Source organism: Tubulanus polymorphus, unplaced genomic scaffold (assembly GCF_964204645.1).
Source record: "Tubulanus polymorphus unplaced genomic scaffold, tnTubPoly1.2 scaffold_21, whole genome shotgun sequence".
NCBI classification, from domain to species: Eukaryota; Metazoa; Nemertea; class Palaeonemertea; order Tubulaniformes; family Tubulanidae; genus Tubulanus; species Tubulanus polymorphus.
In genome coordinates this window covers 1-17,567 of record NW_027437430.1, presented here as the reverse complement: position 1 = coordinate 17,567, position 17,567 = coordinate 1, and the positions used below count along the sequence as shown (strand labels likewise).

The 17,567-nt window shown below is 35.3% G+C and overlaps 2 protein-coding genes across 5 annotated transcripts; one reads left to right on the top strand and one right to left on the bottom strand.

The window, feature by feature from the left end:
* Nucleotides 1-262: 262 nt before the first annotated feature.
* On the bottom strand, nucleotides 263-5,950 carry LOC141914439 (mRNA (2'-O-methyladenosine-N(6)-)-methyltransferase-like). The gene is made up of 12 exons (XM_074805627.1): nucleotides 5,390-5,950; nucleotides 4,660-5,020; nucleotides 4,422-4,564; nucleotides 4,157-4,311; nucleotides 3,592-3,923; nucleotides 3,343-3,505; nucleotides 3,060-3,232; nucleotides 2,898-2,984; nucleotides 2,628-2,809; nucleotides 2,412-2,505; nucleotides 2,151-2,326; nucleotides 263-2,063 (listed from the first exon to the last, which is right to left on the bottom strand). The coding sequence occupies exons 2-12, from the start codon at nucleotides 4,996-4,998 to the stop codon at nucleotides 1,922-1,924; spliced, it is 1,986 nt and encodes a 661-aa protein (XP_074661728.1). The 5' UTR covers nucleotides 4,999-5,020; nucleotides 5,390-5,950; the 3' UTR covers nucleotides 263-1,921.
* Nucleotides 5,554-15,312, top strand: LOC141914437 (uncharacterized). Of its 4 annotated transcripts, none has more exons than XM_074805624.1 (12): nucleotides 5,554-5,687; nucleotides 6,249-7,252; nucleotides 7,324-7,504; nucleotides 7,587-7,697; nucleotides 7,792-7,881; nucleotides 7,976-8,042; nucleotides 8,161-8,223; nucleotides 8,312-8,392; nucleotides 8,496-8,576; nucleotides 8,664-8,729; nucleotides 8,827-8,933; nucleotides 9,095-15,312. In XM_074805624.1, exons 2-12 carry the CDS (start codon nucleotides 7,246-7,248, stop codon nucleotides 14,829-14,831), a joined length of 6,591 nt encoding a protein of 2,196 aa, XP_074661725.1. In that variant the 5' UTR covers nucleotides 5,554-5,687; nucleotides 6,249-7,245; the 3' UTR covers nucleotides 14,832-15,312. The 4 variants fall into 4 exon arrangements, with proteins under 4 accessions (XP_074661725.1, XP_074661726.1, XP_074661724.1 ...); XM_074805625.1 differs by lacking the exon at nucleotides 5,554-5,687 and having other exon boundaries at nucleotides 6,029-6,815; nucleotides 7,138-7,252; XM_074805623.1 differs by lacking the exon at nucleotides 5,554-5,687 and having other exon boundaries at nucleotides 6,029-7,252.
* The last annotated feature ends 2,255 nt before the right edge of the window (nucleotides 15,313-17,567 follow it).

Below are 17,567 nucleotides of genomic sequence, written 5' to 3'. Positions count from 1 at the left end.
ACTACCTACATTCAACCTCCGATATACTGCCATCCCTGCCCAATTCCCTGTGAATGGAGCATGTGTATTTGTCTTGGCACTGGTCAGAAAGAACACCTCTTAAAACCAGTCATAGGTCATTGACATGGGCAGTATAGCAGAGGTTGACTTATGGTTATAGACTCCTCTTGAAGAAAGCCACACTAATGACACCTAAGTCGATAACTTACTTGTAAATCTAATCTTTATTTACACGAACTAAAGTTTTTAAATTAATCGTTATATAAAATTTACAATGAAGGACGATATATTGCACTCTAAAATAATGGTGAAACTAATAACCGGAATCGAAATTATAGAATTATTAGCACATACATGTGAACATGAGAATGCTTGTATAAAGTTAAAATAAAAGATACATCTTTAAAAATTGCTTCATTCAACCTGTTATTGCGATAACACAACTGTCCTACATAATAAGCAGGAATTATATTGTTAGATTTAATCCAATTCCCCCAAAGTGTTTGGTACATTTCAATCATAAGACCACTTAGTGTAAGACCCCAAATGCAGCAGGATATCCTTCATTTTATTCAGAAAATCTTGGGCCTGTCTTTCGAAAATTACCAAATATAAGAGTACATAATACTAATAGTATTCAGTATATGTACAATAAAATTTATCAAGTTTAAAACATCGCATAAAATGCTGAAAACAAAAATTAATGCAGATGATGCATATACAAGTAGCTAAGATATCATGAGTATCCAACATACACTGCATTATTTGTTCAGAAGGAATATGATTGATTATGATGTACATTATATAATTATGTACAAAACAATAAAGTTATTTACATTAAAACCATCTGGCATAATGATAACAACTAGAGAAAAACTACAACTTAGAAAACTATAAATACAAAGGGTGGCGAACAAGATGTTTTGAGATAGACAAATGCGGCACAGAAAAATATTGTTATATATCAGTTATAAGTATAAAATGGAAAATTGAGTTAGGTTCACACTACAAATACCAATCTATTGATTGAATAGGCGAATTTTGGGTTATTGCTTAAGGGGAAGAAACTGTTTTTATTTTTTAGAATTTGTCATGATTCCAATAAGACAATAATGCAACTGATTCAATAATCTCATTGTCAGAAATCTATAGTATGAACCCTGCTTGATTTGGACCATTAGGTTAAACATTACTCAGAATATTCACAATATAAAAGCTGCCATTGAAATACCGCACAGAATCTTGAACAGCTATACAGTTGGCACCTCGTTATAATGACCTCATATAACAATTTATCGGTTATTACAAAGAATTTCATCCCAAATAGGATAATCTTAAAAATTTCATACTGGATGTAATGAACTATTGGTTATGACGAACATATTTTCTGGTCTCTGAAATTTGTTGTAACGAGGTTCCACTGTAGTCATTTAGTCATTCATTCAAATAACCACAGATTATTTCTACATAACAATGACAGGTGACTACATTTATCGAAACTGTTCAGGTTCAAATATCCCTTATTTCCAGTAATCTGCCATTTTATGAGGCAGTATCAATTGTTATGTCTAAACCCACTAAATGTAATATTTACATCTTTTGTTAATTTACAGTAACGATAACCAATGTAATAGACATGGACATATTCAAATATCAGTAATCATAACGCTGCTCATATACATGTGCTCATGTATCAATAATAATTATGCTTACATTTTTAATGATGGCGTGCAAAATTATGAGCTGTAATACTGCAATCATTTTATTTCCCAATTAGCTTTATGTAATTTACACGTCACAAGTTATTCGTCTTTTTATGAAACAATGCGGAGCTAGTGTTCTGTATATCTGTCATGTCATGCACTAGCGCAAACGAGTAAAATAGATAATCTGAACAACGATCAATTTAGCAGAATTCACATCAATGAGCTCTGTCTTTAGGTCGAAATGCTAACCGTAGTTCATGAAGTCTATCCGCTGTAGGTTCCCACTTAGAAAGGCCAGCTTCATTTTGTAGGAAGATTATCAAAGTTCCGTGCATTGCTTTAATATTCGTTTCATTCCTACAGAAAAAATTTTAATATAGCGGTCTTTTTCCCGGTAAAAACTTCACAACCGGAAATCATTTTCTGGTAAAATCAAAAACTTACTTTGCTACGATATGTTGGAAGCCATGTCTGTATTCATGTTCAAATGGAGGGATGACTAATTGTTTACGGTTAAATCGACTAGATTCTAATCTAATAAGAGCTTCTGTCGGTGGATCCCTCCATTCGGGAATACATACGATAAATGACAACGGTTCACTCGATTCCAGTAATAAACTCTACAAGCAAAATTCAATCATTTCGATAAATAAAAGCATTTTGATTATAGGATTAATTATTATAGTAATAATTGCATAAACATACTTCGAAATGGTCGACCATTGTTTCCATCAGTTCTTCGCAGAATGGAGGATTAGCTTCAAATGAACCACTGACTGGTTGAAATTTCAGCAGTGATCTAAAAGATGAACAGCTGGTATTAATTCAGAGTTCAATGATCTATCTAGTTTCAGAAAAAAATCAAAAATCTAAATCGATTTAGATGTTTAATCTATTTGTGAATTCTTCTTCAATACTGACCCTCGAGATCCGAAATAACCGTCAGTATCTGGGAATGCAGAACAGAATTGTTTGAAGTAGCAATTCAAAGGAGATGCGAAACACTCAAACGTAACACCGAATAATCTGTGCAAACATTCGAATACAGCCACGGGCAAAGCTCCTTGTAAACTCACTCCTTCATTACCGATACCAAACATCGACTAAAACATTGAAAGAAAACAAGTCTTACATTAAATCCGAATATTCACTGAATTAGAACAATTTTTCATAAAAGTTTCTTTTTTGTACCTGATATCGTTTCATCAGGCACCAACATCTAGCGAGATAATTATCGAATCTGGGATCATCTTTACAATTCCATCTGTACAATTGTTCCTACGAATGAACGGACAAGGATTACGTTTTTATCCGATGTTACGTGTCCGTATAATTCAAAAAATCACTACTTACTAATTTTTGAAAATGATCCGTATTTATTCTGATGGTTTCCGATTTATAGCGTAATGTAACTCCTTCATTGGTGAACTGTATTTCAGGTGATGGTAACCGCGGACAAGGCACTGATAGCAGTACAGGGTAACACATTACCTTCCTAATAGGTGGAATACTTTCACTATCAGGTGCTAGATAGAATAACAATAAATAATCAAGTAAAATAGGTATAAATGAAAGCTTTTTCGCACACCTGAATTATATTGGAACTTCAATCGTTGATGTATGAATTTGCACTTACGTTTTATGTTGTGCTGTGATAATAATTCCCAATGTTTTTCTCGTATTTTCTTCGCGTATTCACACGAGAAATGATAGACTTTACTGCAGATTCCTTCCACTGATGTTTTAGCCGTTTCTGTTAAATGAGGCTGGCACTGCCGTTTCAAGTGAGCCAACCTTTCCTGAAAAATATTATTTTTAAATCTTTTTCAACGATCTTCCCAGAGTATGAAGAATGCGAATTTTCCAGGAATGAAATCACACTTACAAGGTAGTCTTCATATGAAGCATTTGATTGTTTGCGTAACCATATAAACGTATCTTCAGCGTTCCATTTGACTATTTTCCGACTTTCCGGAGTTGAATTCCGTGATTCAACCATCGTTTTTGCTGCCTCCGCGTATTTCAACAGTTGCCTGCGAGCGTCCATGGAATATTTCGGTTTCACAAGTTTGATCGGTATATCATTCATAATCTCGCGGTACATTGACTGAGAGATTTCAGGTACGCAGTCACTAGGGAACATGTAGTCTTCATCTTTATTGATTATTTGTCTTTCGATTAACCATCGGTTGAAAGATTCTTTCGGAGCTTCAATTCCTAAGAAACCCAATAAAATTCTCAAAATTGTCAAAAATCTCTTTTATTGGCCAGCTAGCTCCTCAGATGGCACCACTCGGATATCAAAAATATCTAAGGTACTAAGCCTATAGTTTGGGTATAATAAGCAAATTGTCCGATAACAGGAATATTTTGCCAGAAGTTTGCAGAGAAGTAATCAGAAGCCAACCCATGGTAGCTTTTGAAAGCGAGCAACAACAGTTTAAATTTACCTTCTCTTGAATGGCAAAGTTCTTGATACTGTTGTCGTAATTTCACCATACTTTGCAATCGCATATTTTCTATATCTGGATGAGGCGGTGGAATCGCTTTTATCGGTTGTTCGTAGATAATAACATTGCTGTGTAATTCAAAATTCCAGAATGGTCTGAAAATCAAGTTGAAACAATTTAGTAACTCCCTGATCATTAAGAACCCTGGAAATAACTCAATTTTATCAATCTTCATTCACGAACATTCAATTATAACAAGGCTTACCCAATACTTTGGGCAGGACGTTTAGGGGGACTGCCTCCATGGTCGGTGCTTGCTCTTCTTTTCTCACCAACTGGTGTTGAACCTGGAACTAACTGCGCCGGTGGAGATGTCTGAATACCTAGTGGATCGCTCAGATGATCGTGCTGCAATAAAGTCATTGATATTTTAGTCTAAAATGTAGTCAGTTCAGTTGAATGAAGTAAGCTGAGAGTGGAAGATTCAAAGACAATTTCTATACCTTTGCGGGTCTCCCATCAATCGTTGGCATTTCCCATAAAGACTGATTCGTAATTTTATTGAAGAAATAAGGCTGTCCTTCGCGTTTACTCCAGAATCGTCTCCATCCCGCGTTCAGTAATTCTTGTGGTAAATCGTGAACAGGATCAACCGAGCCAGGAGATCCACCAAACACGTGAGGAGATGGACCAACAGCCGGCGACTGCGGTATAGGAGAATCCCCTGAACTGCTTGTATCTACTGTCGTATGCTGGTTATTGGTAGCAGATTTAATATCGATCTTATCCACAGTAAGTGGCAATTTAACTGAATCATCAGCTTCTGCCATCTTTACATACATAGATCTCTATCTATACTGACTACTGAAATAAACAAACAGAACATACTGAATGACACTTATAGTAGAGGCCTCTTAAAATTCAAAGACGGTTGTTGGAATTATCAATCAGAAAACTGTCAACCAATATTAATCAAATTGTATAATCACATATGTGTGTGTGTCTTGAATACTTATTTCATAAAAAACCGACATAAAAAAACTGTTGCATTCGAATAAAAGGTTTATTTACATTTAGCAATAAAACATCATGGACTTGATTTAATTTTGATTGATATATTCGATTTACATGCCGGCAGTTTTGTATGTATTGTGTTTATTTCACGGATGGATGAACGTAAAAACAAACATCTAAATATAGAACAATGGAACAGGATTAAATTGCAATAATCACCTTAACGATCATTGGTGATTAAAGGTGTAAATATAGACTGTTTTAAGGAGGAACATCACTCGGCTTGCGGCAAAAGGTTGAAAGCCTGTTTTGGTCGATGGCTAGTGACGTCATCAAGATCGCCTTTTTGTTACTCCCACAGCTAAACAACTCACTTTTAACGGTTAACCGCTGAATTTGAATTTTCTGTCAAGTGTATTCTTGCTGGCTGTTGATTAAAAGATTGTGAATCATGTTTTCCGAACGTGTTAAGCTTGTCTCCGGACCAGTTGGTGGGAATATTGGTTTGAAAAAAGAGGTAGATTGCAAGATTATAAAAAACTCACTGGGTAACACTGGTGAACGCCGCGAGGATCGTACACGGTGGTGCAGGCGAGGCGTCGCGACCGCGCGGCGGCAGGGCTTTTTAATTTTGGCTTTTGCCAGTTTTGGAGTCTTGTTATTGCCACCACGGCCACGTTACCACCACACTCACATTGTCGCTAGGCCTACTGTACTGCCACTACTTTACTTGCTTGCTACTTACTCGGCTAAATTAATTTGTCTTCATCCACGCTTACTTCCCCCCTCCCCCCCCCCCCATGTTAACAAGTAATTTCTGCCAACCGAACCACCAGTCGCAGTAGCCGTAGGCAGTATACTATAGTGCAGTAGTGGGTACCCAGTGGCATGCCATTGCCATGCCACTGGGTATAGGCCTATGTTGCCCGTACACAGTCACCACCTACTAGGCCTTAAATATTCCAACAACCATTCCAAATCCAGCAACAAAAAATAAACAATAAATTTTAAGGCCTCGAAACAGAAGAATGGTAGTTCCCTGTATTCAGAGTCAATGAAAATGTATTTCTTGTTGCAGATAGATAGCCTAACCAATTTCAGGATAAGTACTTTTCATTCCTTTATTTATATACGTAGCCTAACTGTTTAATCCTGGCCCTGGCCACTGAGGGTGTATGCATTAGGTCTGGTCCCAGTTTCACTGAGCTAGTTAGCCAACAATTAAGCTGAGAAATTTTGTTAAGTGGCAATTCAGGGGCAGATCAGGAGAGTATACAGGGGTGTACACCCCTTAAAACTTTTAAGTCGCAATGAAATTTAAAGGAAAAATTAAAAATATCAACAAGTATTTTTAAAAAGCTTATATTCCAAAACATGTTCTCTGTAGGCCTACTTCCAAAATATAGGTATTATGTTTTCTGATGATCTGGTGCCCTTTTGATTTTTAATTATATATGATACTGATATGTATGCCCTATTTTGGGCTGCACCCCTCCCTGAATCAGTCTGCCTGCAATTAAGAGGATGTTTATAGATAATTTGATTTAGAGGAATCTTTTAATTTAGTGCCTGATGTTAGGCCTTCCACAGCCTGGTAGAGGTGGTTTAGGTGAACAAGTTAGTCTTCACACTGCAGGACTTTTAGGTGAAGGTGAAACTGGCCCTTGTTTATGCATAGGCTACTGTGTGTGCACGCTTATCTTTATGCTTATTCAATTAGAATACCCATGTAGCTACCAAATAAGCACCGCTTCAGAGGATTTTAGAAATTTTCACTTCAATAACACTGTGTTCTATTTTTGGGCACTAGCTACTATTATGCACAATTTTTTCAATCAATTCTATCACATTGATATACATATATGTGTCACTTCTTTTGCATGTAGTAGGGTCTTACAGTAACCAGTGTGCTCTCTCACACCTCCCTGTGATATTGGCCTGAGACTGACAAATAATCTTTTTTGTAGCGTATTGGTCTCGTAGCAGACAGCATTTTAAAGTATGCTGGGCTAGATGGTGTAGGCTTATTTGAATGGACAAGGATCGTGTGCCCCGGAGGAACCATTGAAACATTGATGGAAGGTAATTTCTCGGTTCAGTACTGATTTATATTGTTCATTTTCATTGGGTTACTGATTAGTTGTATATTACAGAATTGAAAAAGGTGAAGATGCTGAATGTGGAACAACTAATCGTCCATGTTGGAACAAATAATATGACGCGTGATGTCCCGCTTGAGATTGTTCTGCGAAGACACGTTGAATTAATTCGATTGTTGCTCTATAAATGTACTGGGACCATCATTGTACCAGCTCTTTTTCCTCGATGTGATGAGTAAGTATCAAGAATAGATTTTTCTTGAAGTACTATATTTATGATCGATGTAATGATTTTTAAATTTCTTTCTTTTTTAAAGTTTCGATGCTGACACAAAAATATTTCATTACAATGAAATGCTGCACCGCGAATGCTTTACACTTGGTGTAAAGTTCGTTGATTTTCACTTCTCAAGAGATCTCCTTTCACCGTAAGTAATCGTTTAATTTTAATAAGCCCAGTAGGTTATGTGCATTTTTTCGCGATTTAAACTAACTTGTTTTTTTCTAAATTTTGTGATCTAGGACTGACTTGTTACACCCCAGCCGTAAGGGAAATCAGTTCATAAATAACAGGATAATGGAACTACTGCTATTGAAAAATGAAGATGAAATGTACGTAGAATTGCATTATTTTATCCAATTACCAGGTATGCAAACTACATAAATTTTATGATTGTACTGGAAATAATGAATGATTCTTAATCAGGTGCCCTCAATACTTTCCATATGAGATTGAAAAGATGCAAAGAAGTAGAGCAGTCCATCGACGAAAGGTAATCATTTAGCATTGATATCCTAGAAAATGAATGATTTGCAATTAGTTTTTATAACTTGAATACGAAACCACTTTATTCAAAATCCTTGCATTGAATTAATGAATCATATTGATAGCTGATAGCAAAAAACAAATTGAAGGATGATCAAGCAAGAGCATGGGATGATTCAACAATAGTGGTAAAGTTGTTTTCCTAAGTGATTTGTACGTGATTTATCTTTATAAAGTTAGATATATTTTAACAGTTTTTTGTATCCTTCAATCCAGTATAGCAGTTTTGACGTTGCGCATCATACAAGGAAACAATTCTGTTGTGAAGATCAAAGAGCCTTTTTCACATTCGACCAGGTACATATCATCTCAAGAACTTATGATTTAATATTAGTTTGGTCACTTTTATTTCACAATTACCTAAAGGCTGTGCATGCACAAATCTGTCTTTTTTTTCCAGTACATGACTAAAATTGATGTGGCTGGTGTTGCTATTTGTTTAAAGCCTCAATTATTTACTCCTTTTTATCAGACTAAGAACGTGAGTAATATGTTTCTCGAAATGAAATTATAGAAATTCATTGGTATTGGTATGATTTATGCTGTAAAGCTTTGTTTTCATATTCAGGGATGCTACAATAGAAGTTGTCACAATACTAAAAGATTTAACAGAAAAAGGAAGTCAGTGGAACATGTAAGTTTGATGCCCTTTCTGCGAGATGCGGGTTCATTTTTGTTATTTTTGCTTAGATGTTGAAGCAAAAACAGATTAATGTGCTCTTCCACATTAGGTTATTCATCCACAGACGGATCCTGCTGACTCGACATGTTTTTGCGGAGTTGAATTCACCAATTGGAAAGATCTTCTAGACCATGTTAGTTTAAACCATACTGAAATGTAAGTACAACATAATTCAATTAATTTAGTACCTACAAATCTAAATGACTTAATGCAAATGACTCAGAGATACCCATGTTTTATGTTAGGCCTATATGGGTAATTTCATACTCTATCTATTCATATGTCTAAAAAAAGTGAGTTGATAATGTGTATTTCAGGCGGACAATGGAGGAAGAAGGAAAGGACGCGGCTTGTGACAATTTCTCGGAAGGAACGATAGAGGAAGCAGAAAAGATGCAGGAAGATAGTTCGAAAGAAAGGATAGAAAGATTAAAGATGCAGGAAGATAGCTGGATGGAAAACAAAAAACAGCTAAGTATCACAGGTGGTGGAGGTATCGAACCAATCATAATTGATGATAGTGATGAGAATGATTCTGATGATGAACATGTATGTAGAAGAAATTTTAGTTACAATCCAACAGAAATGTGCCTCAATGACTATCAGTTTTTGAAAATTCCTCCTGTTATGCCATCAAAGGTCACGTCATTCAGAATTTGTGACATGTCTAATTCATGTCATTTGGCTGATGATGCCCCCACTATGCCCCACAAAAATCAGTTGGAGGACATAAAAGCACAGATGCAGTCAAGGATTGTCCGTGACCCTTCCATTAATATCCATGTGAGACTCGATACAGGCTGCTATTCTATTGATCAGATTAATAGGTTTCTTTTCTTACATTATGCTAAAACCAAACAACAAGATCTTTTTGCCATGAATCTTTGGGTAAATAGTAAGCCTTTAAGCCCCACTGATTCAGTCGATTGGGAACAGATTCAAGCATTTTCAAATATGCTCTTTTCCTTAAAACCCTCTCAACAATTTCCAGTTGGTAATAATAATAGCGTATCTGTATCAGAACTTCAGACGATGACTAATCAAAAATGGTTTGAAGGATCTGTGTTAAATGCTTTTGCATCTATGATAAATGAACAGTACTGTAATATTCATGCATTTATGATGCCACTTACATTTGATGCTAAGAAATATGTTTCAAATTTATATAAAAGATTCGGTCCTAATCCACTCATAAGTTGTGATAAACTAATTTTTTTCCTGCATGTTGGCACCCAAAACGATTTCGTATTTCTAAATTCTTATGGACATGTTGTTGCCAATCATTATGCACTAGCAGTTTTTTACCCAAAAAGTAACAAACTGTGTTATGCTGATACACTAGCATGGGATTGTCCAAGGGAATTTAAAAATCATTTAAGATCTGTTTTGAAAGGTTTGAATTGCCCTGATCCTGTTTATATCCACCTCCATGATCCTCATTTTGTTACTGAAAATTCAGTGCATGTATGTAGTAATAATTGTACTAGTTATTACCCACTCCAATCATGTTCATCTGTCTGTGGCCCTGCTACATTAATTGGTGCTTGCATTGCAACCTATTATGAAAAGGATATTTCAAGTGTATTTTCATCTCCCAATGAATTATCTTATCTTAAGAACATTTCTAACTATTCTGATTTTGTTAGATTGATATTGATTAATTGGCTTATGAAACATCTAATTGATATTACTCAACTCTTCTCAAAGTCATCTCAACCTACTGCTAATAGTACTACTTTCTCTAAGATATCACGATTATCTCGCAGACAGAGACATAAACGATCAACTGAGTCAAATAATACACTAGCTAGTTCTGAATTAAAGATGTCAGACTCTTATATTGCCCCTAAAAAAAGCAAATCAGTCTTAACTACAGCCAAATCTAAATCTACACCAATTTTGAATAATGAATCAACACTTGAATCTACACCAATTTCGAATTATGAATCTGCAGCAATTTTGACTAATGAATCAACACCAATTTCGAATAGTGAATCTGCACCAATTTTGACTAATGAATCAACACCTGAATCAACACCAATTTCGAATAGTGAATCTGCACCAATTTTGACTAATGAATCTACACCAATTTCGAATAGTGAATCTGCACCAATTTTGACTATTAAATCTACACCTGAATCTACACCAATTTCGAATAATGAATCTACACCTGAATCTACATCCTCAATTTTGAATCCTCAATCCTCATTAACTCTAAATTCAGCTGAACCATTAACTTCCCATATTAATGGTTCTAAAACTACTATCTCCCATCGCATCAGGAGAGGAAAGCATTATCTTGAAGTTGCTTTTCATTCAACTGGCAGTAAGACGAAGTATAAAAGTTTTCATTGTACAGACCAAGGTACAAATGACCAGGTAGCCATTGACACTATCAAGAAATACCTCAACAACCAGAATCCACTTAGTGATGAATGGGTTGAAAATGGGGAAGTAATGACTGGTGCTGACACAAAATATTATTTCGATAGATTCACTTTTGATTTTACAAAAACAGTTCGTCTGCATAAGAATGTGCGGCCTTCATTTGTTGGTAACCAGACAACGATGAAAGCTTCCTTAACATTAAAAAAGAATTGGCAAACCCATAGATTAGATAATAAATTTGAATTTATTGAGCCAATTGTTGAGGATACTTCTCAATTTGTGGCTGCAGAAATGCTCATAAAATGTTCGTCAAAGTCTTCAGTTTGTAAATCATCATGTGGATATTATCTTTCAAAGTTGAATATGTCCAGTAACATCACTAATTGTCCCTCATGTCAAATTGACGTTGTTTTAAATGATAAACAATGTATTCATTGCTCCATTACCATGTCTAACAAATGGAGGAAAAATGCTGATGGTGAAACACTTTGTTCCAACTGTTACAACTATAAGCTGAAGAATAAACGTGATCGTCCTGTGAAGTTAAGGCAGCAGTTTGAGCCAAAAAAATTAATTCACCCTCATTTTATGTGTTATTGGGCAACAAAACTTGTATTATTTAGTACTGATTTATCCAAGTGGAGAATCTTCAGCAAACCACTTAATGGTCAATATCATGACAATATTCCTTTACAAATTAAAAAGCGACCTAATTTATCTACTAGAGATAGATGGGATGAAAATAGAGTCATGATGAAAGCCACAGCAATGAAGGTTCTTTCTGCCACCAATGCTCACAATAACCTTCATGTATCAAATGTAAATGATGGCGCCGGTCATGACCATACCCTAGATCAAATTTCAAATAGATTGAAATATATTGATAAATCTTCGATAAAATTACATATGAAATCTCAAGACGAAATACCTATTCTAAGTTCTGATTGGAGAAATACTGAAAAATTATTAGAGGGTAACTATGAATCTGTCCTTTTATTTCAACGAGGGGATGCCACACTCAAACGTAATTATCACATTATTCTCTCTGATCCTCGTTCTCTGGAACATTTATCCAACTTTGGACAATCTGTCATTGGTATTGACGTGAAACATGATTTCAATTCGTGGAAATTCAAAACTTCATTTGTAACTTTTGCAGACAACAAAAATGAAGGACGTATTGCTGCTGCATCAATTAGTAGTGATGAAGGGGGGGCTACTCATGCAACTACCATCCAGTTAGTTCTAGCCAATACACCATGTAAAGACGAAAAATGTAATCATCCATCTGAATTCTATATATTTAATGATGGCAATGGTTTTTTCAGAATCAAGCCATGTTCATCAACATCTAGATTTTGTCCTTTTGTACAACATGATAAAGATGCAAGTCTAAAGCAAGGAGCATCTGACAATAATCTTAAATCAGTACTATGTAATTTTCATGTCCTGCAGTGTATTCGTCGCTTCATGAATGAAAATCAAGAACTTCGCTTATTTTGCAAGCCTCTAGAAACTGGTTTCAAATGCATTATGAGATCATGGGATGCTTCCTCTAGAACTGATATAGCCAATTCATTTATTAGTTTTATTGAGAATGATATTTCTTTAGACCTTATGTCGCAAGATACAAAAACATTATTTATTGATTACCTAAAGAAGAATTGGTTTAATTCCCAAATTTGGTCTGATGCATTCAATGCTGAATCAATTTATCAGTCAGACCAATCTAACAGAAATAACCCTTTGCTATTAACTGATAATATTACTGAGCGCAAATTCAAACAAATAGATGATGTCTACTTAAGTGGACACCTAAATAAACTGATATCATCTTTTGTACGATTACTGTTTGAAAATGTTTTTAATGATGAGATCAAAGCGACAAATATGAACAATCTCCAATTTAAGCAACTTGACCAACGAGTTAAGAATATACGTCACCTTGAAAAGATAGAAAAGTGTTGCAAAAGAGCCTTTGATTTATTACAGAATAATGAGATTTTAAAATATGATGAAGAAACTAATTGGTTTGTTGTGAAGAGTTCTTCACGAAAGAACTTAAATAGGTTAGAAGATAATGATAATTTTTTCAATGGTGATACTCAATATACATTCAATCAGCTTGATGTTTTAGAAGAAAGATTCCCCGATAAAGTATCAATATCCGAGGAACATTCATATGACATTTCAAAAAAATGCCGAAGGTACATAGGAAATTTAGATTCAATATCCAGTCGTATCTTATTCAATTACGTTATTACAATCGTTCCTGAAAATTGTCTTTCATACGTAGATGGTAATTGCCATTTAATCAATTTGAAACTAGGTATATGTACTTGTGAAGCTTTTATAATGATTGGACAACCATATTTTTGCAAACATCTTTTTGCCTGTTTTGCCCAAAAAAACAATATAACCACAACGAAGGCTTTAATTGATGCATATAAATTCCACATTGTGGAGCCTCTGCCAACTTACAATTTTACTCGACAAAATATTTCTGTTTCATCTACCCTCATTGATAAGTTAAAAGATCATTCCCACATTGCTAGCTCGAATGATATCAATGCTGCTCGGAAAGGGCACATTCTAAGTATTTTACATAATGAAAGCCACTGTGGAATTAAGTTAATAAGCGGACGACCTGCCAAACGACAACCTCACAATATGGCTCATAGGCGTGCTGAGGGTCCAATCAAGGACAATCAGGTTGCCATAAACCTTCCTGAACTTGAAGTGATAGACCCTTACTGTCCTAAGGTTACAATGCCTAAAGATGCTGAGAATGCAAGACACGGAGGGCGAAAGATAATTAGACCTGCTAACAGAGGTGTATCCTTTTCTGCTATGGTTGAAAATGCTGCTATCAAACTAGGTAAAAAAGCTAAAATATCAGAAATTGAAACCATAGACTCCACTGATCCAGATCCTGGCAATGATATCGAATTTTCAGCAGATATTTTAAGTCAGAATAAATCATCCTTACCAAAAAAATCAAAAGATACCAAACCAAAAGATATTAAGTCAATACCAGTTGTTAAAAATGACTCGAAGTCTGTTTTATTTGAAAAAAGTATTGTCTGTTCCTTTTGTATTAAAGACAAAATAAATCCTCCATATCTTTGTTCATGTCGCAGGGAACTAGATAGGCACATATCCACTTCTCATTCATCTTTGAAACCTATCTCATGTGCTATTTGTTGGGCAGATGGGGTTATTAATTCATATGCAAGTGAAACATTCCTTCAAAAGCACATTCGTATTGAACATAATCATCATAAGAAAAAATCTATTGTAATCGATTATAATAATAGAGATGATTATCTCAACAGTTCTCCTATTACAGAAATCAATAATTCCAATTCTGAAAAAGAATTAGAAATTCTTATAGATCAACCTGGAAATGCAGGCCTCCAAAACCTAGCAAAATTGAAACTAGATAATCTTTTGTCATCAAAAGTTGAAAAAACCCCTTCTCGGTTAGTTGCTGAAACCTGCCCTGTCTGCCACAAAAACTGCAATGCTAATCCTAAGAAAAAGTCCACATTCTCAATTGAATGTGATAATTGCCATAGATGGTATCATTGGAAATGTGCTCCAATCAATGAGGCTCCTCCTGAACATATCAGGTGGTTTTGTTTTCATTGTGACCCGATTTCCTAAATAGTTTGTATAGAATATTATTGATCGGGTTTCGAATGAATCCCTGACGTTAGAAATATTTTCATTTCCCATGGTGAACGTAGAAGCCTATAATGACCGTCACTTAGTCACCTATATATTTACTCGATTATATATAAGGTTAAGAAGCGATGTATATGCACTGGTGTTTATAGTGCTCTATTTCAGGTTTTTTCTTTCAGGAAAATATATTTTGTGAATAGATTACCGCTTGATTTTTTATGTTACAGGTTACTGCAAAATCATCAGTTATTGTGATGCGTGCCGATGTCTCTGGATGATTCTGACCATGTCTAGAACTTCAACATCCTTGACTTATCATCAATTGGCAGCAGTATACATACATGCATGTTCAGAGAGTGTATGAAGAGAGTGTATGGACACATCAACCTCGGTTCAAGGCTGTCCCTGATTAAATTGTATAATCCATATATAATATATATAGATTGGTCCCATTTTAACTTACTCAACTGCTTGAATGTCTTGTTTGTTATTCGTAAATTTTCACTTATTCATTGATTGTTTCTGTAGAATTTTATATGTGATATATAAACGTGGAAACCAGGGCCCATTGCACTATGAAAGACACTTGACATTTTTTTGGGACAGATCTTTCTATATGTTTATGTCCTCGAGGCATCTGAAGTTAAGAAAATTCCCTTTGAAAACTGGAAATGACATAATGAAATAAGTTGTGGAATGTTTACAAATGACAAAATGAATGAATTTTGCATTCCTAAGGCCCTATATATTTACTGCAGTTAGTCCTGTATGTCTTTTTTATCGCAATTTACTGTGGTTTATTCCTGTTTGTCCTGTATGTCTTTGTGATCGCGATCGCAATTCATTGGTTGCATTGTTTACTGTTAGTCCTGTATGTCTATCGCAATTAAGTTAGTCCTGTATGTCCTGTATGTCTTAGTTAATCGCAATTCATTGGTTGTTGAATTGTCTACTGTTAGTCCTGTATGTCCTGTGGTTTAGTCCTGTATGTCTTAGTTAATCGCAATTCGTTGGTTGAATTGTCTACTGTTAATCCTGTATGTCCTGTATGTCTATCGCAATTAAGTTAGTCCTGTATTTCTTAAATAATCGCAATTCATTGGTTAATGAATTGTCTACTGTTAGTCCTGTATGTCCTGTGGTTTTGTCCTGTATGTCTTTGTGATCGCGATCGCAATTCATTGGTTGCATTGTTTACTGTTAGTCCTGTATGTCTATCGCAATTAAGTTAGTCCTGTATGTCCTGTATGTCTTAGTTAATCGCAATTCATTGGTTGTTGAATTGTCTACTGTTAGTCCTGTATGTCCTGTGGTTTAGTCCTGTATGTCTTAGTTAATCGCAATTCGTTGGTTGAATTGTCTACTGTTAATCCTGTATGTCCTGTATGTCTATCGCAATTAAGTTAGTCCTGTTTGTCCTGTATGTCTTAGCTACGAGCAATTATCAAACTTGATAATTGCTCGTAGGTCTTAGTTAATCGCAATTCATTGGTTGCATGGTTTACTGTTAAAGCTGTATGTTCTGTATCTCTATCGCAATTTCATTGGTTGCATTGTTTACTGTTAAAGCTGTATGTTCTGTATCTCTATCGCAATTTCATTGGTTGAATTGTTAACAGTCCTCTGTATGTACATGTAAAAATAATTAAGGTTCTGACAACAGGTTTGTAAAGTAATCAGCTATCTGTTTTGTCTATCGTTGCTTAAATTGTTAACTGTTGTTTTAGAGTTCTGTATGTCTTTGTCGATCATTTTGTCTGCACTCAGGGGCGGATCCAGCATTTTGAAGGGGGGGGGGGCAAATGAAAGCAACAACAGATGGCTGTAAGCCATTCCAGAGCAAGCACCGATAACGCGAAGACCCTTCCTAAAAATTTTTTGGAAAAATAGATGCAAGCAGGTGCATTCTGAGCATTACTTAATAGAAAGATTTCATTCGGTTTTTACTCAGTAACGCATAGATTTGCGGCTACATCGGTAAAAATAGAGGGGTGGATCCGCCACTGAATAGCTATTGTTTTGTGTAGGATTGTATCTGTGAATTAAGTAAAGTTACTTACTCCAGTCTGATGTTATTGCTTATTGCTCGTATTTTATTGTTTTAAGTGTGCGAATACTTTTCTTAGATTTATGGAGATCAGGATGACGAGGGTTCGATTTGAACCAACAAATAAACAAAAACATTCAAACCTCAAATTAATCCGTTTACTTGTCTTTATTTTTGGGGAACATTTTTTTACCTAGTTCAGATTTGATAACACAGTAGTCGCTTGTTCCAAAGCGATGTGCCGTTGAAGACAGACCTGAAGGTCTTTGCCGACAGCGATGCTATCTAGGATTTCAAAGGATGTGAAGAAGGTGCATCTTCGACAACCATAGTTTGCAGTTTTAACAATTTAAAACAATAATAGTTTCATTAAACAACTTAAAATTTAAAGATTTAGTGGACTTACTGTTTAACTAGGGCAGGGATTTCTCGCAACCGTACATGATATATACATACACTAGCAGTAAATACAATGTACTTCTAACCCTTATAAAACTTAAACTATTATTAGTTATTTTACAATTATTAAACGGCAACGTTGAAATGCGATGTGCGCTCAGAGCGGCCGTAGTGATTTTGGCGTATTGTGGGATTCGAACCGCTCGGAATTTGTACTAGTGACGTCACTCGCCATCGACCAAAACAGGCTTTCAACCTTTTGCTCGACA